The 27,961-nt window shown below is 45.5% G+C and overlaps 1 protein-coding gene across 1 annotated transcript in view; it reads left to right on the forward strand.

Annotated features, from left to right (window-relative positions):
• The window catches only part of PAH (phenylalanine hydroxylase), an 86,743-nt gene extending 59,089 nt beyond the window's left edge, over window positions 1–27,654 (forward strand). Inside the window, exons 6-13 of the mRNA XM_075552710.1 lie at window positions 11,122–11,318; window positions 13,418–13,553; window positions 14,952–15,021; window positions 19,501–19,557; window positions 22,751–22,846; window positions 23,357–23,490; window positions 25,774–25,889; window positions 27,611–27,654. Of these exons, the coding sequence (XP_075408825.1) occupies window positions 11,122–11,318; window positions 13,418–13,553; window positions 14,952–15,021; window positions 19,501–19,557; window positions 22,751–22,846; window positions 23,357–23,490; window positions 25,774–25,889; window positions 27,611–27,654 (850 nt within the window). The remainder of the gene's footprint in view (window positions 1–11,121; window positions 11,319–13,417; window positions 13,554–14,951; window positions 15,022–19,500; window positions 19,558–22,750; window positions 22,847–23,356; window positions 23,491–25,773; window positions 25,890–27,610) is intronic.
• Window positions 27,655–27,961: the final 307 nt, after the last annotated feature.

A 27,961-nucleotide genomic window follows, 5' to 3' on the forward strand; every position in this document is an offset into this window, starting at 1 on the left:
CCTTCCCATTGCCCATCTCCCAGAGAGGAGGTTACACATAGATCTCCAAGATCGGTTCTCCCTTTCTACACCCCCTTCCCTCCTGGTGTCGCCACTCCCACCGCTGGTGTTGAGGGGTTCATCCGTCCTAGATTCCCTGTGGTAAACGTGTTTCTTAGACCAGCTTATAAGGATCAATATGCCTCTGAGGCTAGTTTTCTCTTTCTTTCCCATTCAGCAATTTATACACACCTCCACTCTCAACATTGGTTGCATCTCCCTCCATGTAACAGCGCCTTCTCCACGCCCTCCCTGGGCTCCCTGCTTCGATTGGTCCTTCTTTCCTTTGTGGGTTCTGAGGTTGATGGTTTGAGGAGTAGCCCCCCACACAGGGTGGTTGTTCTCATTGAAGCTCTCTTGTTTGTCTGAAGGTGACCTAAGGGGAGTGTTCAGGGCCAGGTTTGGAGGGTGACTTTTCTAAGTGCCCTAGCTTCAAGGATTCGACCAGTATCTATCAGACCAATATATTTGAGAGCCTGTTTGGAGGTTCTAGCAGGGGAGTGCAGCGACTTGTATACCCTTGACCAAAGGACGGTCCTCCTCCTATCAGAGAAGGGCGCCGTCCTGTTCAAGAGGTGTGCAAAGCTTCAGGAGGGACGGACATGAAGTGGTGAGGGAGGAAGGGGACACCTACCTAGCCAGCCAGATCAGCGGAATCAACCCTGGCAATCAGTGGGGTGACATGTTACAAGTCCGATTTCGCTCACATTCGCAGACCATTACGTGTGGACTGTGCTATGAATCTGGATTTTGCTCTAGCCTTTTCTCCCGCTCTGCTTATAGGGCCTTCTGTTATGATCCCAATCAGAAGGGCCAAGTAGTAGTTGTTGGGCACCATGTAGTTCTCCTGATCTCAGATGACTTTCGCACGCTCCTGATGCGCTCCTTCGGTATCTGACAATGCGTCAATGCTCTCTGAAGGTTTTCTATGGCTCATTCCTCCTGAGTGGGTAGCCTATCCCGTCTTCGTAGTCTGTAGCCTGTTTTAGTCTGGAAGCTCTGCTGAAACCTCTTCACTTTGGGTGACCCCGCTGGCCTTTGAAATGCTGGTGGCAGAGTCTCCAGCATGACAGCCACACACAGCCACCACAGTACAACATACAGAGCAGCGGAGGATGGCGCAAGACTGGGCAGTGTTTGGGAGCTGACTCGGCCCCTGGCACCCGCGATGCACTCCAGTCAGAGCTGCTGTTCATCCTCTCTTGGTCATAGACTTTCCGCAGCACCGGTGGCGGCAAGCACACGCTGCTGTTTTCAGTGACCTTGCCAAATCTCCCGGTGAGTTAGCTGCAATCTTGTGGTACTTAGTGCGTGGGAATCTGTTTCGCAGACTTTCTTGAACTGGACGTAGCAATGGAAGCAAACGGAGGAAGAAACATTTGTAAGGGGTTTCCATTCAGTTCCTAATAAGGTCATGAACTATTAACACTGCATCCCTACGTAGGAAGATTCTACAAAGCAATATTGTTCTTGGTATTCAGAGAATCATTCATCTCACTTGATACAGTAGTGGGTTCAGTAAAAACAAAGAAGACCCTTTAGATTGTTAAGGTTTATTGTGCCAACCTGGCTGATAAACACATGTGGGATTAACTGAAGGGCAAAGGGCAGAGTGATAAATGACTTGGTGAGCCTCGCCTTTCTTGTTCTCGGGTCTGTTGCTTTCTGATGGTCGGACCAGGGCGCAGCTGCCTTAGTCCATCCCCTGCTTCAGTTGGCAAGGCTGATTTCCTGCAAGACATCCCCGAGAAGAAGCCACATGGACCTCCCCCGATACAGCCCTGGGTGCTGGAGCAGCCATGGGGAGACCCCTGCCAGCTCTGAGATGCTTACATGCTCACTGATTCGGATTTCCTCCTGCAGTTGGCATCATTGTGTCTGTTTTGTGAGATTGAGGAGGACTTTGTAGATTGGTGTCGGATATATGGACTAATGTTGGACTTATGGACTTGGAAAGCACTGGGTTGTGATACTTTCTTAATGTACACTTACCCTTTATATAAAACTCTCTCTTATACATATGAGTTTCTATGGATTTGTTTCCCTAGTTTACCCAGACTAACACAACCCTCCACAAGATAGTTTGACACAATGGCTGTTATGAGGGGCTCTGTGTTAGTCTAGGTTGACTAGAGAAACAAATTCATAGACACTCATGTGTATAACATAGAGCTTTATATAAAAGAGTAATTGTACATTAAGAAAACATCCCAGTCCAGTCCAGATCAAGCCTACAAGTCCAATATTAGCCAAAATATCTGATACCAATCTATAAATTTCTCTTTAGACTCACACACATATGTAATGACACTGAATGCAGGAAAATCACAGGCCAGGGGATGGAAAGTCATGTGGTGGTAGAAGCATCTCAGCACTGGTGTGGGTTTCCATGTAGCTCTTCTAGTTCCAGGGCTCTGACTGCATGAGTGTAGCTCCATGTGTCTTCTCAGCAGGGAGAAGAAGTAAAGGGAGTGTGTGTTCCACCTCCATAGCTCCCTGTGGCTTGTCAACAGTAAATGTCTCACAGGGAGATGAAGCAGAGAGTCTCCTGCCTCCAGGGAGGAAGGCAGGAGTTGCCAGAATCCTCAGGAGAAGACCATGCCCACACAGAGTCTTATTGGCTATGGCCTGATTGACAGGCTAGACTCCACCCCTTTATAAGTTGACAGGAGATTATGTAACTGCCACAGGCCCAAACAAAGCAATTGTGAAAATAGCAAGGATCCCATAGTCTCTTTCGTGTGTGGGGTGCCTGTGAGTTGGAGCTAACTTGATGGCTCAAGTAGAAAGCAAATGTTTTCAGAATGATGATGGCAACGAATGTACAAATGTGCTTGATACATAGATGTATATATAGATTGTGATAAGAGTTGTACGAGCCCCCAATAAAATTATTGGAAAAAAACAAAAAAGAAAACCCAATGGAACATAGATCTACCCTATCATACCTGGGCCTTTATTCCTGTGTTTGAGGCAGAAGAACACACAGGAGCAAGGAGCCACCACCAACAAGTCGATGTTGATGCATAGATATATATTTTCAAGATTTGTACAACAGTATATATTTGAAATATATAGTAACACATTATGTGAATTTACAATTATTGTATACATTAATCATGTGGTCCTTTAAAGAAAACCATCTTATTGGGGGCTCTGACTCATATTAACCCTATAAGACAGAGTAGAGCTGTCCCTTTGGATTTCTGAGGCTCTAAATTCTTATGGGAGCAGAAAGCCTCGTCTTGCTCCTTAACACTGCTGACTTTGTGGTTAGCAGCCAAGGCATAAGCCCCGATGTCACCGGGGCTCTTGACCATGTGCATGCGGGAGCCAGAATCTTAAAAGTTGACTGGAACAATGAAGTAATAAGACTTTAAATTATATAGAGATGCCGGTGGTGTTAGAGCAATGGCAATCTAGGTGAGTGAAATTACTAAGAGGCAGCAGAAGGGCGAGCATGATGGTGGGGTAGGAGGAAGGTAAATGGAAACAGAGGAAAGAAATAGGGAGCAAAGCTATAGATAGAGGTATAAACACAGGTGTGCACTTATGTAAATATATTAATTCATAAAAATAGAGGTATTGGCCTGTGTACATATATTAAGTGACAATGCATTGAGGAAATGGATGGACATTGGGCCTCTGCCCAAGCCCTCTCTGAATGCAAGAATACTTTGTTCTAACAACCTGGCATTCTGTGATGCTCACCCTACCAACACCATCCCTGAAGACAAATCAGGTGCATAAGCAAATGTGGTGAATAAAGCTGATGGTGCTGGCTATCAAAATACATAGCATCTGGCGTCTTAAAGGTTTGGAGTTAAACAAGTGGCCATCTAACTGAGAATCAACAAGGTCACATGGAAGAAGCATACCAGCCTGTGTGGTCATGAGGGGTTGATGGAATCAGGCAACAGGCACCAGAAGACCCCAAACAAAACAAAACAACAAAAAAAACCCATGTTGTTGAAAATGAAGGGGGTTGGAGCAGAAACCCTAAGCCCATCTGTAGACAAAAGGACATCCCCTCCCCCCACAGAAAGGCCACAAGAAAGAGATAAGTCAACCAGGGCTCACTATTGCACTGATGAAACACACAATATTCCTCTGGTTCTTTGAGGCTTCCTCACCACCCCACAATCATGACCCCAGTCCTGCCTTTCAGTTCTGGCTAGCTGGAACATGTACACAGGTACAGATAAGAGATATGACACATGGAATCCAGGTCAGATGACCCCTCAGGAACAGAAATTGGAGTAGCCATAGCAGGAGGGTAGAGGAAATGTGGTGGGGAGGAGGGAAGGAAAGGGGAACCGATCGCAATGATCAAAACATACCCCCACCACAGGGGGATGAACAACAGAAATGTGAGTGAAGGGAGACAGTGGTTAGTGTAAGATATGAAAATAAAAATAATCCATAATTTATCAAGGGGTCATGAGGAGGGAGGGAAAAAGAGCTGATACCAAGAACTCAAATCAAAAGTAAATGTTTAGAAAATAATGGTGGCAATATATGTACAAATATGCTTAATACAATTGATGTATGTAAGAGCCCCAATAAAAATTAAAAAATAACTTTACATGAAAAGTTTTAAGGTATTAGGGAGATACAGGAGATGATGGATGTGGTCATGACATAATCTGTTGTCAATTTGAGATTTACAATTGAATGGGTTGGAGTTTAGTCTGTCAATCAGTTCCTTGCTTGATGACCTCATTTGGAGGCTGTATTAGTCTGGGTACTTTAGAGAAACAAATCCACAGAAACTCATGTATAAGATAGACTTATATATAAAGATTTAAATGTGCATCAAGAAAACATCCCAACCCAGTGCTGCCCAAGCCCACAAGTCCAACATTAACCCATTAACCCATGTGTCCAACACCAATCCACAAAAACATCCTCCATCTCACAAAACAGAGGTAATGGTGCCGATTGCAGGAGGAAAGCCGAGTCAGTGAATGTGTCAGCATCTCAGCGCTGGCAGGGGTTTCCACATGGCTGCTCCAGCACCCAGGGCTGCTTTTGGGTAGGTCCATGTGGCTTCTCCTTGAGAATGTCTTGCAGGAAGTCAGCCTTGCAAGTTGAAGCAGGGAACTGCTAAGGCAGCTGCACCCTGGTGTGACCATCACAAAGCAAGAGACCTGAGAACTAGAGAGGTGAGGCTCACAGAGCCATTTATCCCTCCGCCCTTCAATTAACCCCACATGTGTTTATCAGCCAGGTTGGTACAATAAACTAACTCAGAGGCACTAAGGAGATAAATAGCTTGCTGGAAGAGGGACACATGCACACTCCCTCTGAGCCATTTCTGTTGACAAGACATATGGAGCTATGCTACAGTCCTAGAGCTGGAGGAGCCATGTGGAGACCCACACCAACAGTGAGATGCTTACATCGCCAGTGGATCTACTCAACCTTCCACCCACTGCCCTGTGATCTCCCTGTATTCAGCATCATCGCATGTGTTGCATGAGCCTGAAGAGGACTTTATAGCTTGGTATCGGATGTATGGGCTAATATCAGACTTAAGGGCTTGATCTGGACTGGGCTGGGATGTTTTGTCAATATTCAATTGCTCTTGTATATAAAGCTCTTCCTTATACACATTTGAGTGTCTATGAATTTGTTTCTCTAGCCAACCCAGACTGACACAATGGAATTTAGTCCACTGAATCTATGTTGTTGTGGTGATGGGTCATCTGCTTGCTCCTAAAGGACGGAGTAGAACTGCCTGGCAGAGTTTCCAAGGCTGTAACCTTTATGGAAACAGACTGTTACATCTTCTTCAGTGGACTAGCTGGTGGCTTTTCGGCCAATACCCAGTGCTTAATTTTCACACTAGCAGTAGTCTTTACTAACCACATTGTTAGCTTCAGAATGGAAATAACTCCAGGGGGTGGAGGGGGGAGTCATTTAGCCAAATGATGCTAAAGAGTGGTTGGATTAAAACTTTGTTGATTTTGGTCAAAAGCTTCAGGGTCTACCTATGTCTTAGCCCATGTTGAACCGGAATTATAAAATGTAGTAACTTCTCTCCACTGCCCCCACCTTTGCCCCAGCATGCGCAGGGAGATAGAACCAAAACACATACAGGCAAGAGTCCTTCTTAGATTGTCAGTCAGAAATTCTGTTTGCTACATGTTGATGGCAAAGAGCAACCTTGACTGTATCCACCAGAGCAGATTTGACACATGGAATGTGGAGTGACCTCAAGATCATAATACACAAAGAAACAAAAGATCATTAAAAAGACAGTAACTAGAGAAGGGCCAAAGTGGACATCAGAAGAGATTCGGAAATTTGCTCTTGAACGTAGTAACAGAGCTGAGCACCAAATTCCAAAGAGCAGCTTGAGAAGACCAAGTAGAGGGTCCCACTGAAGTGTCCAAAGACCTGGAGTTAGGAAGGAAGGAAGGAAGGAAGGAAGGAAGGAAGGAAGGAAGGAAGGAAGGAAGGAAGGAAGGGAGGGAGGGAGGGAGGGAGGATATGTTGAGCATATCTCAAGCTGAAAGAACTGGAAAAAAAAAGAAAGAAATCCCTCCCGCTTCTCTGGCCACCTGCCACAGGGTGTTTTAAGACATTTATATGAGGAGGCGTGGCCATCACCATGGTGCAGAGCACCAAATTATTTTGCTTCATAACAGCTACACTTTGTGGGATGGCTTGGTGTAAAATTAGACCATAAACGAAAGGCTGGTTTGGACTCAGGAGTGGCCTTGGAAGTCATGTTTGTCCAGGAACAGCAAATTGTACTTTAAATGGTTTTCAAAAACGTTTTGGTTGATCTTTGCTGGTTCAGGTCATTGACTAGAAATCTCTTTAATTTCTAGATAAATTGGTACACTTCTTACAATATCTTAGTGTATTTTATCTAGTGACTTCACAGCCTGATAAATACAATCGATGCCTTCTTCACCGAGCGAGTATGTCTCAGTAGAAGGTAGAGGGGACACAACCCTCTGGATTTCATTCCTTCATAGACTGTCGAGGTGATGTGCATGCAAAAGCAGATCTCAAAGTAAGTTTGTTCTCCTAGGATTGGCTCTGTGTTCCTCAGTGGTGGGGAAACTCTCATGTATTGATTACCTATGAAAGCCAGCTACTTTGACAGGCACTCCACACACTGTGTATTTGACCTTATCAACCACAGTAAAAGCTTTGCTTGTTTTTGCAGATTAAACAAGGAGTGGGGGGATGGGTGGGATGACCTCAAGAGAGCCAAATACTTTCTCAAGGTTTCACAAAGCTAGGAAGCTGCTGAGGGTGAATTCAGACATCACTGGAAGTCCCCCTGCCTTCCCCCAGGAAAACAGGGGTCCCTGAACCCCTGAGGTTGGGTCGAGACAGCTAGCCTATGACACAAGTAAGGGGCATTGGACTGTCACTGCCCCAAACTGATGTACTGACTGATGACTGAGCAGGAAAATTGAGTAGCCATGCCCAGACCAAAAGGAAGAATCCCAGGTGAAGCAGTGCGACCTCACCTCCTTAGCGGAGTCTGGCTTTATTCAGACGCTCTGTTCTCAGCCAGCCTTCTCCAGAGCCTGAGGCGTGATTGCAACACGCCCCTGCCCTGACTCTCCTTTCACCCGCTCTTCATGGCACTTATCGCCACATAACCGAATAGTGCTGAATTTCGGTCTCCTTCTATTTGGTTCGCTGCCATGTTCCCAAACCACTGTGGGTACTCAACAAGTATTCGATCAATGAATAAACCCAAGAAACTATGAGTGTGAATGTTCAAAGTGGACACTAGGGGGTGGGGTGGGGTGGGGTGGGGCTGCAGAGTCAAGAATTGGGTCTTGATTTCATCCAGAAGGCAGTGGCGGCAGATTTTGACTGTTACTGGAAGTTTTCTCTGGATTCTTGCCTCATCAGCATGTACATTTATCAGCTGCAAGGCGACATACCCATGAAAGAGAATGTACTTGGCTCCTAACATGGGAAGTTTAAGGGAAATGCTTTAGGCATAGGAGGATGGGGCTCAGTGTCTCCATCTCATCTCTCACTTGGATGTATTTTGCATTGACTTGTTCTTAAGCGTTGGTGAGATCTCTCTTGGAGGTGGACCCTAGCATCTCCGGGCGGACATCTCAATCCTATGAAAGGTTCTGTCTCTTATCAACAAAGTTAACCCAAGGGCTGCAGTTGAGTCTCACTGTCTGATTGGTTGGGCTCATTCAGCCAATCACTATGATGAGGGACGTGAGGCATTCTAATTGGCCAAGTCTGGCCAATGACCACCTCTGAAGATCAGGCCATGGTCACCACTCACCAAACGCTCTGAGATGGAGAGGGAGAGAAAAGGGGCTTAAATAGGAGAATGGAGAAAGCGTTTGGAATAGCAAATGTCAATAAGGGGGTCAACCAATGCTCAGGATATTACCATATCTTGAGAATTTGTTGCAGAGCCAAAAATATCATTTTTGGGGAGGGTTGTTGATATCCTTCTTTTTAAAATTAGTCTTAGTTAAAATGGTACTTATTCAGAATGCTTATTATTTGCATACATATTAGCTACTTTATTCATAGTATTTTACCCAATTCTACTCCCCATTATGTGTACACCAACTTGTTTGCTGTATGTTATTGCTGCATGGACTGAGTCCTGGGGAATTTATTAAAATGGCTGGGGAGATTTATCAAATTGGCTGAGACCACCCAGCTTACAAGTGTTGAACCATGTTAAATCTGTCTATCTATCTATCTATCTATCTATCTATCTATCTATCTATCTATCTATCTATCTATCTATCTCCAAAGATCCATTCACCTCATCAGTGTTTAGCTGTGAAATAAAGCTGCTTGCTTATGTACTCACTCAGTGCTATCGAGTCGATCAGACCGATAGAAACCATATAAAACAGGGTAGAACTATGTTTGGGGGGTCTCTGAGATCATTTATGGGAGTAGAAAGCCCCATATTTCTGAGTTTTCATGCACAGACTTAGCTAGTTTTCTTTTCACCACCCCTTCTGGTCACCACAGGGCTCTCTGGGGTTGACTGGCTTTCAATTCTGAAGCAAACAGCCGCCCTAACCCCCAGTCCCTAGACAACAACATTGACCTTACTCTCATGTCCTTGGATAAGCTACAAATCTGAAAGGTCAGGAGGCCCTCCTTTGGTGATGGTCCATAACTTCACAGTAAACAGGCCTGCCTTGTCCCACACACAGTGTACCCTGTTAGGGATACAGGCCTGGAGCCCAGGGAACACTCGCTGGTCTTTTATATCAGGCTCTGGTTTTCTTTGTTTTGCTTTTGGGAACGCAGATCAGTCTTGGGTGATTCTGAGAATGGTCTTTCGAACTAAGACTCTGAAACTAAACTACAGTGTGCATCAGAAGCCCGTGGGAAAGCTTTTTGGAATCTAAATGCTAGGGTCCATCTCCCCCTCTTCAGAAGCAGGACCTATTGGCGTGGCTCAGCATATGAATTTTAATGTTGTTGTTAGGGGTCATTGAGTTGGTTATGACTTATAGTGACTACTGTGCACAGCAGAAAGAAACACCTTCTGGTCCTGTAGCATCTTCACAATTGTTCTTCTATATGAGCCCACTGATGCAGCGATTGTATCACTCTGCATTCCTCCTTATTATCTCTTTACTGAGCATAATGTCCTTTTCCAAAGACTCAACTCTCCTGACGACATGTCTTCCCATCTGCCTCTAAGGAGCATCTGGCTTCCTATGATTCTGTTATGTCCAAGAAGAAGAGGCTCAATAAATGTACTTTGTATCTAGAATACATCAAGATATCTTGATAACTTCCCAGGAACAGATATAACAGATTCAAGAAGTGAACCGCTCACTAAACACAAGGGTCTCAAACTCATGGTCCATATATTGAGAATCTCCTTGAGCCCACAGAGAGCATCACTTTGGTTGACCTAACATAGAATTTTGTTGCTTTTGGTGAACTTGGATACCTTTGTTTAGAGAGCTCATTTCTTCAAATCAGCTCAACTTCCATCCTGCTGCATATCCCCAGGGTTCTAATTGGAGAGGCAGGAGAACAGAAAGACTAATCGATTTTCCCAAGAACACAGCAAATCCTCAGTACGACTGGGGAGATTTGCAAATTGTATTGTTCCATCTTCCTTACACATACTTCTTTCCATATTTATGTAGCCCGCCTGACCCTGAAGGTAGGTGAGTTTCCACTCTGGATAAAGGATCAAAGAGCCCACCCTACACCTGCTGCGGAGTCCATTCTAACTCGACAAGTCTAGAGGACGGAGCAGAACTTCTCCATGGGATTTCTGAAACTGTAACCCTTTATAGGAGTAGACACCTTTCTCCTAGAAATTGACTGGTGGACGTGAAACTCCAACCTTGCTCATAGCAGCCCTGTTCCTAATCTGCTGCACCTCCAGGGTGCTAATTGATTTCCCCAAGAACACAGCACATGTAGAAGAGCACAGGAAATCCTCAGTCCAGTCCAAAATATACAAGTTGTATTCGTATTGTTCCTTAGCTACATCAACCCTCTACAGGGAACACTGAAGCGTGAAGGTTTCCTATATCAAGAAGTGGAATTTCCCCCTTGACAGCAATAGTTTAATCCACCAGAGTCTGGGCTGCTAAATACAAGGTCTACAGGTCAACAGCTTGAATCTACCTGCAGCTCAGAGGTGGGAAGAGGAGGCCGTCTGCTTCTGTAAAGACTTGTGGCTTCCGAAACCCTATGGAGCAGTTCTGCTTTGGGTAGCAGGCAGCTCTAAGTTCGAGTGGACTCAAGGGCAGTGGGTGGAGCCTGGGTAAAGAGCCACGGTGGTGCAGCAGTTAAGCACTTGCCTGCTAACCAAATAGATTGGTTGGTTGAAACCCAAGGGACTCCTCAGAAGAAAGACGGGTGATCAGCTCTTGTAATGGCAATAGCCTAGACACCCTCTGGGGCAGCTCCACTCCGACACCCAGGGTCGCTGTCAGTCAGAATTGACTCCGTGGCACCCACCAGCAGCAGAGTCTGGGTGGTGATCCACCCGGTAGCCTGTCTACCTTTGCTAATCTCACCATCTCCTTCCTCTGCGCCCACACTGCTGAAGACCTCTGTTTTGTGCCTGTCTTCCAGCGGGCAGCCCATCCCTCGTGTGGAGTACACCGAAGAGGAAAAGAAAACGTGGGGGACCGTGTTCAAGACCCTGAAGTCCTTGTATAAGACCCATGCTTGCTATGAGCACAACCACATTTTCCCTCTTCTGGAAAAGTACTGTGGCTTCCATGAAGATAACATTCCCCAGCTGGAAGACGTTTCTCAGTTCCTGCAGAGTAAGTCCGGGCCGGAGCCAAAGGTCCTGCGGACAGTGATGAGAAAGGTCAGGAAGAAAGGAGAAAGGGGAAGGGGGAGGAAAAATAAAGCAAGAAGGGAAAAAATAGTGAGTGAGTGTGTCTGTGGCAGCGCATGCAAGGTGATTCTCCCAGGGATACTCGGATCGATTGCTGCACCCCATCCCCACACCCCACCCAGCCCAGAGAAGGCATCAGCATGGGTTTTACCATGCACACACCCATGACAAGCGTTTTCCTTCATAGTCAAAACCCTGGATGCCCAGTCGGGGTTCTCCCTGCAGCGCCTGCTGGGTTGTGATCTGGCTGTGGTGTGTGCATGTGCTCAGTAAGGGTGCCACTTGTGGGGCAGTGCCCCAAAGCTCTGGTAGAGCTCTAGGTTCAGGGGTCTGGTCTGAATTCTGCTCTTGAGCCTCTCTTGTTAGGGGAGCCTGCCTCAGGTTTGTCATCCGTGAAATGAAGGCCATGTCAATCCTCTAGCTTTTCTCATGGGGAACGTGTGAGGATGGAGGCAAAACAAAACAAAACAAAAAAACCACCGCAATGCTGAATAGACAGCAGGTGCTGGATAATTCTGGGCCAGACTGGGAGCTGAGTAATTCAGTGGACAAATAGGCTCTACGAATGCCGTACCTTGCACGACATTTCCAGGTGAGCCCATTATATTCCTTATTTCTAGGAGAGTTTTAATTCCGGGGGAAATAACTGACATTCAAGCATTTGGCTGCTAACCAAAAGGTTAGCAGTTCAAACCCACTCAGCAGCTCCATGAGAGGAAGACTTAGCCATACATTTTTAATGAAGATTACAGCTTAGAAAAATGCAATGGGGCAGCTCTATTCTGACACGTGTGGTCAGCATGAGTCGGAATCAACTTGAGAGCCCCTCAAACAGTGCAGGTGTTGAGCACCTGCAATGTGCCAGGTAGACGGAAGGAAATCTGAGAGATGACAGATGTGGAGCAATGCGGAATTCTCTATGCAGCAGGGGTGTCAGAATATGTATGTGTGTGTGTGTATATATATATATATATGCTACATGTTATATATAATAAACATAATGTTATATATTACATCTTATGTTATATACAATATACAGATATAGTCTACTCTGAAGTGAAGTTCTAGGGAAACTACATGGCAGGGAGGAGAGTGATAGATTGAGGGTGGGTTATTCAGGTCCTTTCCATTTAGAGGATCTTTACTTCTTAGACAGAGAGGAGAGACAGCATCCCAGCAGAGTAAGCGTCTGTCTGAAGAATCAGGAAGCAGAGATGGAGGATCAAGGGGGTCTGAAGAATTTTCTCTGGCTAAGAACCCACACTGTGGTGGTCAGTAATAAGAATAAGAAACAATAATGCTGGCACTTGAGGGGATCTTAGAGCAGGAATTAAGAACAAACTTGAAGGTCAGGTCACCTCTTCCTAGCTTGAGACCTTGGACAAGAAACCTAACCTCTGTGTTTCAGCTTCCCCTTCTATAAGGGAGTATCAATCTCCCAGTGCTACTGGGAGAATTAATGAATATTGTAAAGAGAACAGTGTCTGATGTAAGGTAGGTAAAAGTAATAGATGGATTGCCTATTAACATTATGATTATCGCGATCATCCTCCTCCTTCCAAATCTGGAACAAATAGAGGGACAGATGAAAGCACAAGAAAGAAAGTGATAAACATGTCAGTTTTACTATAGATGAAAAGGTATTTAGAGAACACGCCATAAACACGCAGTCCAAATACACCTCCTACCTGGCTAGCCCTGACTTAGAAGACTTACCTGCTGGGTCACTGCGCTGGCACAGCACCGAGTCCTTGGCATGGCCAAGAGCAGAGTGGCAAGCAGTCCTCTCTGAGAAAGCTCCAGAGAGAGAACCATTCAGAAAGAGTCAAATGAAGAATATACACCTCTTCCTCCCCAACATCCCCATCAAGGAAGTCACTGCTGCTCATGGGGTGGACTGTGTGAGGCTCAACATGCTCCTCTCGTCATCTTCCTTACTGGTAAATGTGGTGACAAGGTCCCAGGCCCCTCTGGCTCCACCGTGATGGAGCCTGAGTGGTCTTTCTGCTCTGTGTCTCTCAGCTTGCACTGGTTTCCGCCTCCGACCCGTGGCTGGCCTGCTCTCCTCTCGAGATTTCTTGGGTGGCCTGGCCTTCCGAGTCTTCCACTGCACACAATACATCAGGCACGGCTCCAAGCCCATGTACACGCCCGAACCGTGAGTACTGAGCCCAATGGCCAGCCGCTGCCCCTGCCCACTGCCGTGTAGTCAGGTCTGACTCAGAGTGAGCACCACGTCTCCCTGCCCAGCTGTGAGGCTCCAGGCCATTGGGGCTGGTTCACAGGGATCGCCACACGGATGGTTCAGCTGTGGTGTCACATCCCCACACAGAGGATGAATTTTTTTTTCTCTGTCAGACTAGACGAGACTGACTGGAGAATTGGGAATCTGATGCTGTGAACCGAGGGAGTGGCCACTGAGGTCTGAAGGGAGCAGGACAAGGTAGCAGGATCACATTCTAAGCGGGGAGAGGAAGGAGTGGTGAGCCTGCTCCCTTCAGCCCCACTGAAGATATGGACATCTTATAGCTACACCGTCTGTCATTCAGTCCATGCTGACTTGAGGCAACTGCCCGATGTGGTTCCCAAGTCTGTGATCTTGACAGCAGCAGGCTGCCTCATCTCTCTCCCACAGAGCAGCTGGTGGATTTGAGCTGCCAACCTTCTGGTTAGAAATTGAGCACTTAAGCACTGCACCACCAGGGATCCTTGGCTATGTGAATATATGATTTGGATCTATGCCTGGATTTTTCTGTGGTTGAATTTAGGGAATAGCAGGCCACTGCGTTTCATTCTTTGGTGTCTGGGCACCTTCTTTGCCAGATAGAACATATGCCATCGAGTGTCCTCAGTTGTGTTCCCCTGCCCACAAAGTTCATCGCTTCAAGTCAGAAAAGACCTGCTTCCAGTGGACCTGGCACATAAAGTGGAAAAGAAGTGTAGTATTTCTTCCCTGACGCCTCTGTCCCTCCAGATTGGGGGAGGCACAGCACTCTTTCCCTAATTCCGTTGGGAATAACTGAATATATTGTATCTGCTTAGGGATGGGAATCCAAAGGAGAAGATGGGATGGGAATTTCACCCAGATGGGGATAGCCTTGGCTGCCTTGCCCCAGACCCCACAGGACATACTTCTAAGACCCCCTGGCTGCTGTGTCCTGACTTGTTCCTATCGTCCCTTCCCCTTTTCTTTCTTTCTCTGAAACCAAACCTCATCTCACTCCAAGCTCCGCAGAACAATTAGGTTAGTAACTGAGGCCACTAGCCTCACTGATATAGTGCCTTTGTATAGACAGAGGGTTTCAACCTTTGGGTCGCCACCCCCTTTGGGAGTTGAATGACCCTTTCACAGGGGCCGCCTGATTCCTAACAGTAGCAAAATGAAAGTTATGAAGTAGCAATGAAAATAATTTTATGGTTGGGGGTCACCACAACACGAGGAACTGTGTGAAAGGGTTGCGGCATTCAGTAGGCTGAGAACCGCTGGTGTAGGAAGCTGGAGTCTTTGAACTTGTAACCTTCCTCCTCTCCAAGCATTTTACCTTCTGTCTTTCAGTGACATCTGCCACGAGCTGCTGGGACACGTGCCCTTGTTTTCAGACCGCAGCTTTGCCCAGTTTTCCCAGGTAAAAAACAAAGCTCTTCGGGTTCCTAGTTACAGGCTCAGGGTCTGGATTGCTCAAATCAACAGAACCCCAAGGAGGGTCGGGCCCCTAACACTCTCTGCAGGAGTGAACTGAGTGTGGTGCGGTGAGACTGTCTGAGATGGGGGAGGCTAAATATCGACGGCACGGGTCTGCAGTGTGTAATCAATCGGTGGATTAATCACTCTCTGAATCATGTGTGCTGTTGAATTTTCCTCTCTGTTTGGTTCTAGCAGGCACACTTTAAGAGGTCTCTCATCTAGGACACCTTTCCTGATACCTACAGGGAAGTAGCCTTACCTTCTTCTAGGGCCTCCTAGTCATTTTATCCTCCTTTTGGGGTACTTTGTGACTTTCTACTTTGCTGGGGAGTATTTTGTCATTATTCCCTGGTTAAATGACGTGTCATTTTTTTTAAGGTTCAATGTCAATAGCCTACTTCGTGCTCGGCAAAAATAAAGAGCCAAATGTCTCATTGCCAGCATCAAAGCATTGGTTTAGATTTCAGCTTGTCTTTGCCCTGTTCACAGTGGTGAGCCAACTCCAAATAGACTTTATGGATGAGTGGAAGAACTCAACCAATTCTCTTTGGGCACTGAAGAGCAGCCCAAAGCTATGGTTGGGTAGTTGGGATCAAGGGAGAACTGGGGGATAGCCCTGCTACACACATGCATCCCCTTGGTGCCACTAACCAGCTCTGTGACCTGAGAACGTGGCTGGTCACTCTGTGCGTCCTTCTGTCGTGGGTCAGTAAAAACCCTCCCTGCCAGTTTTTGTTTGTCCTTTCAAGGGTGAATGAGGAACGAATAGAAAGCTTCATGAGTGAATGCTGGCACGAGACACCATTCTTACCAAAGGAGGCATTCCAGAGTAATGGGGTGATAGAGTTTGTAGTCATTTCCTCACAGCTGGAAAAAATAAACAGTCGGGCTGAATGATAGGACTACAACTTCATATGTGGCACAAACAAACCAAATTTGTTACTTGCTACGTAACAGAGAACTGAACTTGTAAAATGCATCCTCTCCAAATGAAACAAAGCAAAACAAAATCGCTGCTGCTCTTATGAGAGGAGCCCTGGTGGTGTAATGGTTACACATTGGGCTGCGATCCTCAAGGGCTGCAGTTCGAAACCACCAGGTACGCCCTGGGAGAAAGATGGAGGTTTCTACTTCCGTAAACAGTTCCAGTCTCAGAAACTCACAGGCACAGCCCTGCCCTGTCCTATAGGGTTGCTATGAGTCAATCTAGACTCAATGGCAGTGAGATTGAGAGGAAGCTCTTATGTGGGGTTTTGCAAACAGCAGCATTCAGAGAGTTGATCTTTTAGGAGCAGCAGGCTTTAGGGATCAGCTGAATTTTAACTGCGGCAGTGACACTGTTGGAGTGAGGCTATTTCTGAGCATCAGACTTCCAGAAGCTTGCTGACTGTTATCAAGATGCCTTTGCGTATTCCTGGTGGGTTTAAAACTTGTAAAGGTGGCCAAAGAACAATCACACCCATTCTCACCACCATAGCTATTGTCCCGCCCAGAGCAAGTGGCAATCCTCCGTTCGCCATTTCCACTTAGAGGCAGCTCCACCAAGGAGTGGACAAATAACTAAGCCAACAGATGGGAGCTACTGAACGTCCATGCCACATGGTCCCAACTTTAACCTGCACAGTCCCACGTCAGGAGAGCAGTTTGAAAGTTCCCCATGTGTACCCCTTCTTGTTCCAAAGGCAAGACTTGCTTTCCACTGTGCTGCAGGATGGTCTAGGGATTGAGCACAGGAAAATCTTGGTGTCTTGTTTTAGGAACACTCTGGGCTCACAGGAAAAATGGTGTCTAGGGGAGCAAGGCACTGTATTGATTTAGCAATGACTTGGAAGGGTGAATGGAGCAGAGATAGGGAGTAGGCAGGAGAGTAGAACTAGGTTAAGGACAGTAGATGAATTTGCTTCTAAATCAATATTGTAAAGCATTGGGCATCAGCTATTAGAAAAAATAGCATCCGAGATCTTAAAGGCTTGTATTTGAACAAGCAACAGAAGAAGCACACCAACCTGTGGGATCCAAGGATTGTGAATGGTAAAATCCAAACCCGAAGGAGGGAATGGTATCAGAACTTAAATTGTGAACACCCAGTTTGCCGAGGGCTCTGGATGATGGTGCGAGCCGAAATCCATTCACAGAGTCCACACGTGGATTAATCCTCCAGTGCGTACCCTCTTACCATAAACTGGGGATAAATTAAATAGCAGTCATCAGACAGAGTGCAGTGTTTTCCCCCTCTATATTTTTATTTCTATGTTTTGCTGTATCTAAAATCTAGGAAGGGTAGAGCTATTGAGTCAGCCACGAATTTTTGCGGGGGGGGGGGGCGCAGAGGGGGAGGAATTATGGAGGAAGAGGCTGGGGGGAGGGAAGAGCTGATGACACAAGAAAGAAGTAAATGTTCTAAAACTGATATTTGTGGGGGCGGGGGGAGATGATAGATACACAGATAGATGATAGATAATAGATAGATGATAGATGGATAGATAGATAGATATATAGATAGATAGATAGATAGTAATTAATGGCCAGCCATTACTCTTGACTCAGATGGACACCATGCTACCTCTTGGTGTTCGGATTTCTGATCTCTGTTTGCACCAAATCTCCTAGTCATCTCACCCAATGACATGGCTTTACATACCACCTCTATTCTTATGGTAAGCAAATATCCCTCTCCAGACTGGACTTCAAACCCTAAAATGCAGACTTGCCTACTCCTCATCTTCACTTGGATGTCTGTTCATCCTAGCCAATATTTCATCCAAGACCTTCCCTCTCAGATTTTCTCAACCCATAACCAAGCCTGAACCCAAAACTGTTGAGTCTGATTCATAACATACCTGTGGGACTGAATAGAAGGGCCCATAAGACAACCCTTTCCGAAGCTGACGCCACACCTTTTTCCTGTAAAACAGCGGCAGCGTTTGAGCTGGCGACTTTGGGGTTAGCAGCCGTGCTGGAATCACTGCACCTTCAAGGTCCTTTCTATGTCCCCTTTGGTACTTCATCCTTCCTGTGACTCACACAATAAAAGTCAGGTGACATCGTTGACTCTTTTTTCCCCTCCCACACGCCCTACAACTAATCTTTAAGAAAATGGAGTATATTCTACCTTTCAAACTCTAGCCACTTCCCACGTAACCATTTGGGTAAAATCCAACAATATCTCATTACTTCTCTAGCCACCCACTTGGCCTCACTCTTGTTTCTCACAAGAATGATGACAACAGCCTCTAGTGGCCATTGATCCTTTAATAACCTGTTCTCACATGGCAGTCAGGTGCAGTCTTTGATAACACAAGTCAGATAATGTCATTTCTCGGCTCAATCCTCTCCAATGGCTTTTTACTAAGAGTAAAAGCCCAGCCCCTGATTTGCCCCCAAAACCCAAGATCCCTCGTGGATATCATCCACCCCTCCTCCATTGCTTGTTAATTTGTTCAAGCTACATTTGTCTCTTCCTCTTTCTGAACCCACTCATAGCTGTCCACCCAGCATGTGGACTTGTTATAGCATTGGTCTGCAATACTCAGATGTCACTAGAGCCACCAACCTGATCTCCTATACGTCTGGGTTGAAGCATCACCTCACTTTCCCAGTGACGTGCACCCCGCAGGTGTATTCAAAAGGTTAACTTTCCCTTCTTTCCCTGGCACTCTGCACCAACTCCCCTCATCTTTGGAAAGAAGAAATAACACCTGTGAAAATACATCTTTATAGGCTGATTGTTTATTGCCTGTCTTCACCCACTCAACTTAAAATACCACCAGGCAAGGATGTTTTCTGATTTTGTATACTGCATAATCAACACTAGCACATATAAGGCATCTAATTCTTTTTGAATGAATGAATGCATATAGTAAGGAAGATAAATATAAATGAATATGAATGCATAAATAACTGTACAAGGCAGCTTGGGTAAAGTGCTGTGAATGAGACCAATGGATTAATTTTACTCTTGGAGCTGTGCTGAGAAATTGACCATGATATTTCAGTCCCTGCAGCTCTGTATATATCTGACTGACTATCAAACACTTCTGTGCAGTTCTGTGATATTCTTACCTGGCATGATTAAGACCCATACACTCCAGGAATGCTCCAGCTATGCTGTGGAGGGCTCACCCCTGGGCTGGAGGGACAATGAGGTTTCAGACACTAACTTACTGCCAGATCTTGGCCATTCTCTGAACCTCAGTGTTGTCATATGTAAAGTCAATGCAAGGTTTCCCCTGTTCTCGAAATCTGTCATACTATAATTGTGAACAAGACAAGCATGACAAAGCATTCAAGGTCAGTGCTTCCACAGGGCTCTGGCCACAGACCACTTTCTTGGTCAAGAGCTGGTTTGGTATTGGTGGTAAAGGTTGAAGATGGGCAAAGCCTAGGCATGCCAGTAACTCTTGCTTCTCCACTGTTATAGGAAATTGGCCTTGCCTCTCTGGGAGCACCTGATGAGTACATTGAGAAACTCGCCACGGTAATTCCGAAATCTCTTCTCTCTCTGGATGGATGGTGGGAGTCCTAGCCTTCAGATCTCTCAGCCTATTGCCCCTCCCCGGGGAGGAAAATGTCAGAAAACTCTGGGATGCGTTGTCCAAAGTGAAGTTTCACATCTGGATGTCCCTTTAATGGATTCATTTTGAAACTAGATGCATAACTAGATGTACATGTAATTTTAAATAGAATGGCTTCAAAACACAATAGGCTATAATAGCCGTTGAGAACTTTCAAGCATAAAGCACTTGTGCGATGTAGTCTGGTGTCAGTTTTGTAGTGGGAATGTTTCCATCTCTGCCTCTGTGCTGGAGCTAGACTTAGGGTCTTTTGTGACTCAGGTACCAAAGTGGGAAGTGTGGGTGAACTTCTTACCTAATATGCCCCTCTCAGGAGTGATTCGGATAGGACTCGTCCACTGAAGTAGCAACTCTAGAGAGCTGGTAGTTACCTTTTTCTAGGCTTCTCTCCAATCAGACCACATTACCCTCCAATCTCTAGACCATATTACTAGAGTTGGATCAGCCTGGGAGTTCAAAAGGAACAATAAAGGATTCTTTTGTATCGGAGTTTGAAGCTCAAATGAATCATTATGATGTATCAGCTTGGAAGCTTACAAATGCAAAACAACAGGAAGACCGAACATTCCCAGAAAATTCTTCCCCTCATCTCTATAAATGAGTTATTGTTAGGTGCATTGGGTCAGTTCTAACTCATAGTGATTGTGTTAGTCTGGGTTGACTAGAGAAACAAATGCAGGGAGACTCAGATGAATAAGCAAGAGGTTTACATAAAAGAGTAATTGTATATTGAGAAAATATCCCAGCCCAGTCCAGATCAAGTTCGTGAATCCAATATTAGCCCACATGTCTGATACCAGTCTATAAATTCCTCGTCAGACCCACACAACACATTCAGTGGCACTGAGTGCAGGAGCATCACAGGCCAGTGGGTGAAAAGTCTTGTGGATCCAGTGGTGACAGAGGCATCTTAGCACTGGTGTGGCTCCTCCAGCTCTAAGACCCTGGCTGTCATCAGCATAGCTCCACATGGCTTGTCAACAGGAATATTTCACAGGAAGATGAAGTACAGAGAGTGTCTCCCACCTCCAAGAAGGAAGATTCAGGGAGACTCCCCAGAATCCTCAGGAGAAGGCCATGCCCAACAGAGGCCTTATTGGCTATGACCTGATGGACAGGCTAGACTCTACCCCCTTGCAAGTTGACAGGAGATCATGTAACTGCCACAGTGACCCTATGTACAACAGAATTTGTCTCTATTAACAAAACACTGTCTGGTATGGCCCCTCCTCACAGTTCTTATGTTGTTGTTCTTATGTTTGAATCCATCCCTGCAGCCACTGTATCAATCCATCTCAGTGAGGGTCTTCCTTGTTTTCTCTGGTCCTTTACCTTACCAAGTACGATGTCCTTCTCCAGGCACTGCTCGCCCATGATAACATGTCCCAAGTATTTCAGATGAAGTCCCACTATCCAGAAATATGTCTTCCAAGACAGATTTATTCATTCCTCTGGAAGCCCATGGTATAGTCAATATTCTTGACCAACATTGCAATGTGAACTATTAGAGTAACTCATACCGTGCCCATCTCAAACCTTCATTAGGAGGATTTAAAGGATTAAGCATTTGTGAACATGATTTTTACAATGATAGATGTTGTACAGGAAGCTGCTTTCAAAGAAGCTGCAGAACTAGATCAAATTCCATTTGTAAGAACTCATAGCATTGTATGACCTGCCGTGATAATGATCAAAGTACCCAGAACTCACCTTACTTCCCACAAAAGGAATTTACTGAACTGGAACCATCCTGGGTTGGTCCTTGCTTGATCTTTAATTTGCTGTGTCACCTTATGCACACACTACACCTCCCTCGACTGAAGCCTACTCACCTGCCATGTCAGAAGGTCAGACCCACGGAGCTCTGGCAGCCTTCCCAAGTTTAGCACCCTTTAGCATAATAAAATGAGGCATTGGTGATTCAGTGCTAGAATTCTTGCCTTCTATATAAAAGACCAGGAGTTACTTTCCTGCTCAAGCACCTCATGCATAGCCATTACCCCACCAGTCAGTGGTGCCTTGCCTTTATAATTGCTGAGCACATTTCCAGGGAGCTTCCAGATTAAGATGAAAGAACAAAGAAGACAGGCCTTAATACTTATTTCCAAAAACCAGTCTCCGATCACAATGGTTTGATTTTCAACTGATCATGTGGACAGATTAGGACCAAGCAATGTTTCACTCTGTTGTGCCTGGGGCAAGTATATGTCAGGGGCTGTCTAGATATCAGCTAGCAACACCAGACCAACAGATAGACCTAAGTAATAACCCAACACTTATTACCCAAGAATGTGATTGGTTCCAGCATCTGATGGGTCTGTGGGATTCTCTTGGCCTCAGTCAGCAGGGGTTTGCCAGGATTTTGGCATCATCCAAACCAGGACCAAAAGTTGTTGAAAGAAAAGGGCTTGCTTATTTTGAGAAGTGATTGGCTAGTGACTGGCAGGTGGTATGTCAGAAACACCGCACGGTTTAGCATGAACAATGAGATGTTCCCTCCTTAATTCTGTCAACAACTCTCCCCCCCCCCTTGCATTGCTGAGTCTGATGGGAGTTCCTGATAACCCTGATCAATTTAACAGGATACCTTGTTCCAGCTCAGCAGTTCTCAACCAGTGGATCGTGACCCCTTGGGGATCAAACTACATATTCACAGGGGTTGCCCAATTCATAACAGTAGCAAAATGACAGTTATGAAGTATCAATGAAAATAACTTTATGGGGGGGGTCATCATCACATGAGGAACTGTATGAAAGGGTCGCGGCATTAGGAAGGTTGAGAACCACTGGTCTAGTGGAAGCTACTGACAGGAAAGCAAAAGGGATGGAAGTTTTCCTGTCACACATAGAGGAAGGTGTTAGGGGTGTCCTTAAAAACTCGCTCATCAGCCCCTTTCATGGCCTGCTATCACATCTTGCATTCAGCCAATGATGGATGATTTAGCAGGTAACTCCGTAGGACGAGATTTAGAATCCCGAGTAGCAAGGCTAGGTAATACTGACTCAGAGAATGGCCCTGCGTGAACGCTCATGTGGACAATACAGTCTTTGCCTAGAACACCTGCTGCCATCTGATTTCTGGGATGTGTGTTTCAGATCTACTGGTTTACCGTGGAGTTTGGTCTTTGCAAGCAAGGGGGCGCCATCAAAGCCTATGGCGCGGGGCTCCTTTCGTCGTTTGGTGAATTGCAGGTATGGCTACAGGAAGCAAGGCCAGATTTGTAAAAGGTGGGGAGAGTAAACTACTGTTTTCTTACTGCTCTTGGGATCCCATGACATCCATTTTGAGATGCACCCAGACGTCTTCTCCCCCAGAGAACCGGTATCCTAGCAGCTGAGCTTTGGTCATGACTATGGCTGCTAGAGGTAGAGGGGCCCAGTGCACAGGTCTCCATGGCAGAGGGCCCCCCGATCCCAAAGTTGGCCTACTCCTAGTTATATGCAAACGCATATGAGAATATATAATGCACCCCCATATCTTCCTTGAGAATCGTTGAATCTCTTCTACCTTGGCTTCTGTGTTTAGGTAGACTATGAAGGGTAGGGTCTAGGACATGCAAACTAATTTAGTTCAGTACCTTTGGGTTGGGATGTAGGAAGAATAAAGGTGACATGGGAAAAGGTGTACGGATGGCCTATGGGAGGGTTCGGGCACCACCAGCCCTGATTTAACTGCAGAAACTTTCTGTTTGGGACCTACAGTACTGCTTATCGGAGAAGCCAATCCTCCTCCCCCTGGAGCTGGAGAAGACAGCCATCCAGGAGTACAGCGTCACCGAGTTCCAGCCCCTGTATTATGTAGCTGAAAGTTTTAATGACGCCAAGGAGAAAGTGAGGTAAGGCAGCAGCCAAGTTGGCCGGAGGCTATGTGGACCTCCCAGCTGGTTCTGGTGCCAGGTCCCCAGGCCCTGAGAAACCCCACAGATCTGCGAGTGTTTGCTGAGGAGAGTGAACTCCAATGTCTACAGCAATGTTGAAGACTAGTCAGAATTGCTTTCCCTAGCTTCCCCGCCCTTGACCCTTTCCACCCTGTTGGGAGGTATCCCTTAGCTGAACCTCACTGCTCAGCTTGTTGGGTGGACATGGTGACCCCTGTAGACACACCCCACCCATCCAGACTCAATGTAGCCACCAGGTCACAAAACCTCTGTGACCAATATGGCCATATAAGCCATTACCCTGCCCACAATCCGTCATTGTTGTTAGGTGCTATAAACACGGACTCACAGTGACCCTCTGTTCAACAGAAGGAAACACTGCCCAGGCCTGCGCCAGCCTCACAAGTGCTCATATGCCAATTGTTGCAGCCACAGCGTCGCTCCATCTTGTTGAGGGACATCCTCCTTTTCACTGCCTTTCTACTTTAGGAGTCCCCCAAAGCATTGGGCTGCTAACTGCAAGGTCAGCAGTTCAAAGTCACCAGCTTCTCTAAGGGAGAAAGATGAGGATTTCCTATTCCCTTAAAGAGTTACAGTCTCAGAAATCCACAGGGGCCAGTTCTACCCTGTCCTCTGTGGTCCCAATGTGTTGGAATTGACTCAATGGTAGTAAATTTGGTTTTGCAATCTGGCAGAGGCAACATTTGAGCCCAGACAATCGGACTCCAGATTGTGAGGTTTTAGCCACTGTGCTACACCACTCTTTCCCAAAATGGTGAGCCCTACTGCCAATTTCCCTTATGGAGCCTTGGTGGTAGGGTAGTGGTTACGTGTTGGACTGAGAGCTGCATGGCCGGCAGTTTAAAGCCACCAGCAGTTCTGTGGGAGAAATAGTGGGCTTTCTGCTCAGAATCAGTTACTATAACCTCAGACACTACAGGGAGTTGCTATGAGCCAGCGTTGACTCAATGGTGGTGAGATTAGTCTCACCCTTGTCTTCTCAGAATGTCAGCTTCTAGTTCCACCATGGACCAACTCAGAAATGGAATTTATTATGACTTTGCATTTGACAAATCATTTTGGAATACTTGGCTAACTCTATCATTCCATTTCCTTTACATAGTTCCTCATGGCAAATTCTTCCCAGAGCCAGGAATAGCGGGCTGGCAGGGAAGTTAAGAGCCCAGGTCAGAATCAAACCACTTGGTCCCATCCCAATTTACTGACCACGTGGTCTTGTTGATACACTCTCCTTTTCTAAGGCTCAGTTTCCTTATCCAAAAAATTGAGAATATAGTAATAGTAGCCTCATTATAAAGTCATTGTGAGAATTAGATTGGTTATGATATATTTTTAAAATTTTTACACTTTTGGTAATTATATTTGTAAAGAATATAGAACAGTTAGGATTTAACCTAGTTCCTGCTAAATACCAAATTTCAGTATTAACATGGCATTTTCCTTAACTTTGAGAGTTATTTCTTTCTTTGAAATAGATTTTCAGGAAATCTCTTAACTTTTCTCTGTTGTATTCTTTGGATGGATTTTAATTAATCTTGATTTTATTTGATGACCACAGTTGTTTACATTATTTTAATCTTTGCTTTATCACAATCATTTTATAAATAAGTAAATCAACAACAACAACAAATAAACTCATTGCCCTCGAGATGATTTTGATTCATAGGGACCCTATAAGACAGGGTCGGACTGCCCTGTGGACTTCCACCACTAGCTCTTTATAAAGTGGAGCGCCTCTTTCCTCCAAGGTGGCTGGTGGTTTTGAACTACTCCCTCAAGTACATAAACATGTGCTAATGTAGAACACATTCAGCTGTTAAACAGAACATTGGAGGCTTGAAACTGCCTCAAGGTGCTTGGAATAAAGGTGTGGTGATCTACCCCTGAAACATTAATTATTGAAAACTCTTTAGAACACAATTGTACTCTAACACACATGGAGTCTCCAAGAGTCAAAGTTGACTTGATGGCCCCTAGTATTGGTCTATATGCATGTTGTGCGCGCGCGCGCGCACACACACCCACACCCACACACACACACACTTTCCAAAAGGATCTCACTAAAACTCCATTTCACTCTCAGTCCTGACTTTTGAAGCCTTTGTTGTAGCCATGCTTAAGTGCTACTACGAATAGCAAAGTGCCATGCCACCAAGATCCCCTCCTCAGTCAGTTTCTCTCAAGAGTGCCTTTCACTCAGGTCTGTGGTTTTGGTCTCAGGAACTTTGCTGCCATGATCCCAAAGCCCTTCACAGTTCGTTATGATCCGTATACTCAGAGGATTGAGGTCTTGGACAACACCCAGCAGCTTAAGATTTTGGCTGACTCCATCAATGGTAAGTAATACTCTTTGATATCACGCTTTCCCTGGATTCGAGGGCTAGCTGTGTTTTCTGGACTTCACTGCAGGAAAAATAAGAAGTTTGTTAAAGGTTGGAATAAGAAGAAAAGCCATCTCCAGGCCAGCAACAGGCACACCAAGGGAGAAAATGTTGACCAAAAAGCCAGAACAGTCTTACGCATCCTTTTCCCTTCTATCTTCCTGGCGTCTACTCCTTCCCTACAACCATTCCACTGTCCTAGCTTGGCTTTCATTGACACATCCCGTTTTTTCTCTTGAGTCTTGCTTTAGTTTCCTAGGTGTTTCATAATAAAATACCACAAAGGAGGTGACTTATAACAACAGATATCCGTTCTCTTGTGGTTCTGGGGGCTAGGAGTCTTTTAAAAGCAAAGTGTCACCAGAGCCACGTTCCTTTTAAAGGCTCTATGGAGAACTCCCTTATATCCTCCTTGGTTCTGGTGGTTGACAGCAACCCTTAGACTTCCTGGGCCTGTAGATCCACCACTCCAATCTCTGCCTCTGTCCTCACATGGCCTTTTCTGTATCAGCATCTGCACATCTTCTCTTCTGCCGAAGGCAGCATTCATTTCAGGTTTAACACTCACTCTCATCAGGCATGACTTTATCATCTCAATGATTACCCATGCAAAACCCCTAATTTCCAGTCAGATCCCAGTCACCCTCTCCAGGTGAATTTATAAAAATACTGGTGGACTATAGTGCCAACCTACATTTGGGTGGACACCATTCAAGGAACAATATCTCTCCATCCATTTCCTCTAAGTGTCTGATTTATATTGTGCTTCCTGTCGTCTCATCCCCTGAAATATCCATTCTCTCTGCTTTCTCGGCCATGGAATAGCTCTTATATGCTAACAAGACAGAACGATTGATCTCTCCATATCCCTGGGTGGAACAAGTGGCTTGTGCTCCAGACCATGGAAGAAAGACTTGCCAATATTCTTCTATAACAATTACATCCATGAAAACTATGAACTCAGTTCTACTCTGTACCACACTGATCACCATGAGACTCAGTCAACTTGATGGCTACTGGGATTGACCTGTTAAGTCTCCTATACAGTGAGGCTATTTAGGTCTCTTCCATTTCTGCGGACAGCCTGGGTTCCTATGGCCCCTTGCAAACATGGGAAGATAGCTCAGATGGCAGAAACATCACCAGACCTTAGTCCGGTGGTCCAGCAAGCTAGACAGAGTTATATGCATAGACAAGGCATTCTTAAACTTTAACGTGCCTTGGAATCACTTGGAGAGCTAGTTCAAAAGTAATAGTCTTGAGCTATAGCCCCCAGACTCAAATGACAAAATTTGTGATAAGGTTTGGGAACTTTTAATAATTCCTCAGTGAATCTGAACCACACTTTTAGATTCTAGGGTTTGACTCCTTGCGTATATAAGCGACACAGAGGCACTATGATTTCATGGGAGAGAAGTCTGTTAATGCCTTTCCTGAAACAGTCTCGTGCAAAGAGGTAGTTAATTATATAGCATTTCCAGCATGTTTTAAGTACCTGCCCCATGATTTCCAAGACCTCATTTCCATGTGAAAGTTATATCCTTCTTAGAAGTTAGGTGGCGCTAGCTTATCCAACTATTCCATCAATGCCCTAGTGTTTGCACACTGTGAACCCTTAAAGATTGCCTACTCACTATCTAAGTGGCCTGTGATGATGGTGGTGCTTTTCTTTGCAGGTGAAGTAGGAATCCTTTGCAGTGCCCTGCAGAAAATCAAGTGAAGTTTGGGCAGAACCCCTTCTGTCAACTGGTGATTCTGTTGATGGAAATCCAACTGCTTCCTTCATTTCAGCTGAAAAAGTCTGAAAAGACAAACCTTCATATAAAATAACAGGTTTAAATTCTTTGGGGGACAAGTTGACAGATCAACAAGTAAAGCAAAATAATTTGAAATAGTTTCATATTAATATATACCCAAATAGTCCTAAGGGTAGATGAGATGTGGCGGTCTTTGACTTGAAGATGGTAACCTCATACTCACAACTGATTTTAAAATCAATGAGAGATCACATCCCATCAAGACTAATT

Source organism: Tenrec ecaudatus, chromosome 6 (assembly GCF_050624435.1).
Source record: "Tenrec ecaudatus isolate mTenEca1 chromosome 6, mTenEca1.hap1, whole genome shotgun sequence".
NCBI classification, from domain to species: Eukaryota; Metazoa; Chordata; class Mammalia; order Afrosoricida; family Tenrecidae; genus Tenrec; species Tenrec ecaudatus.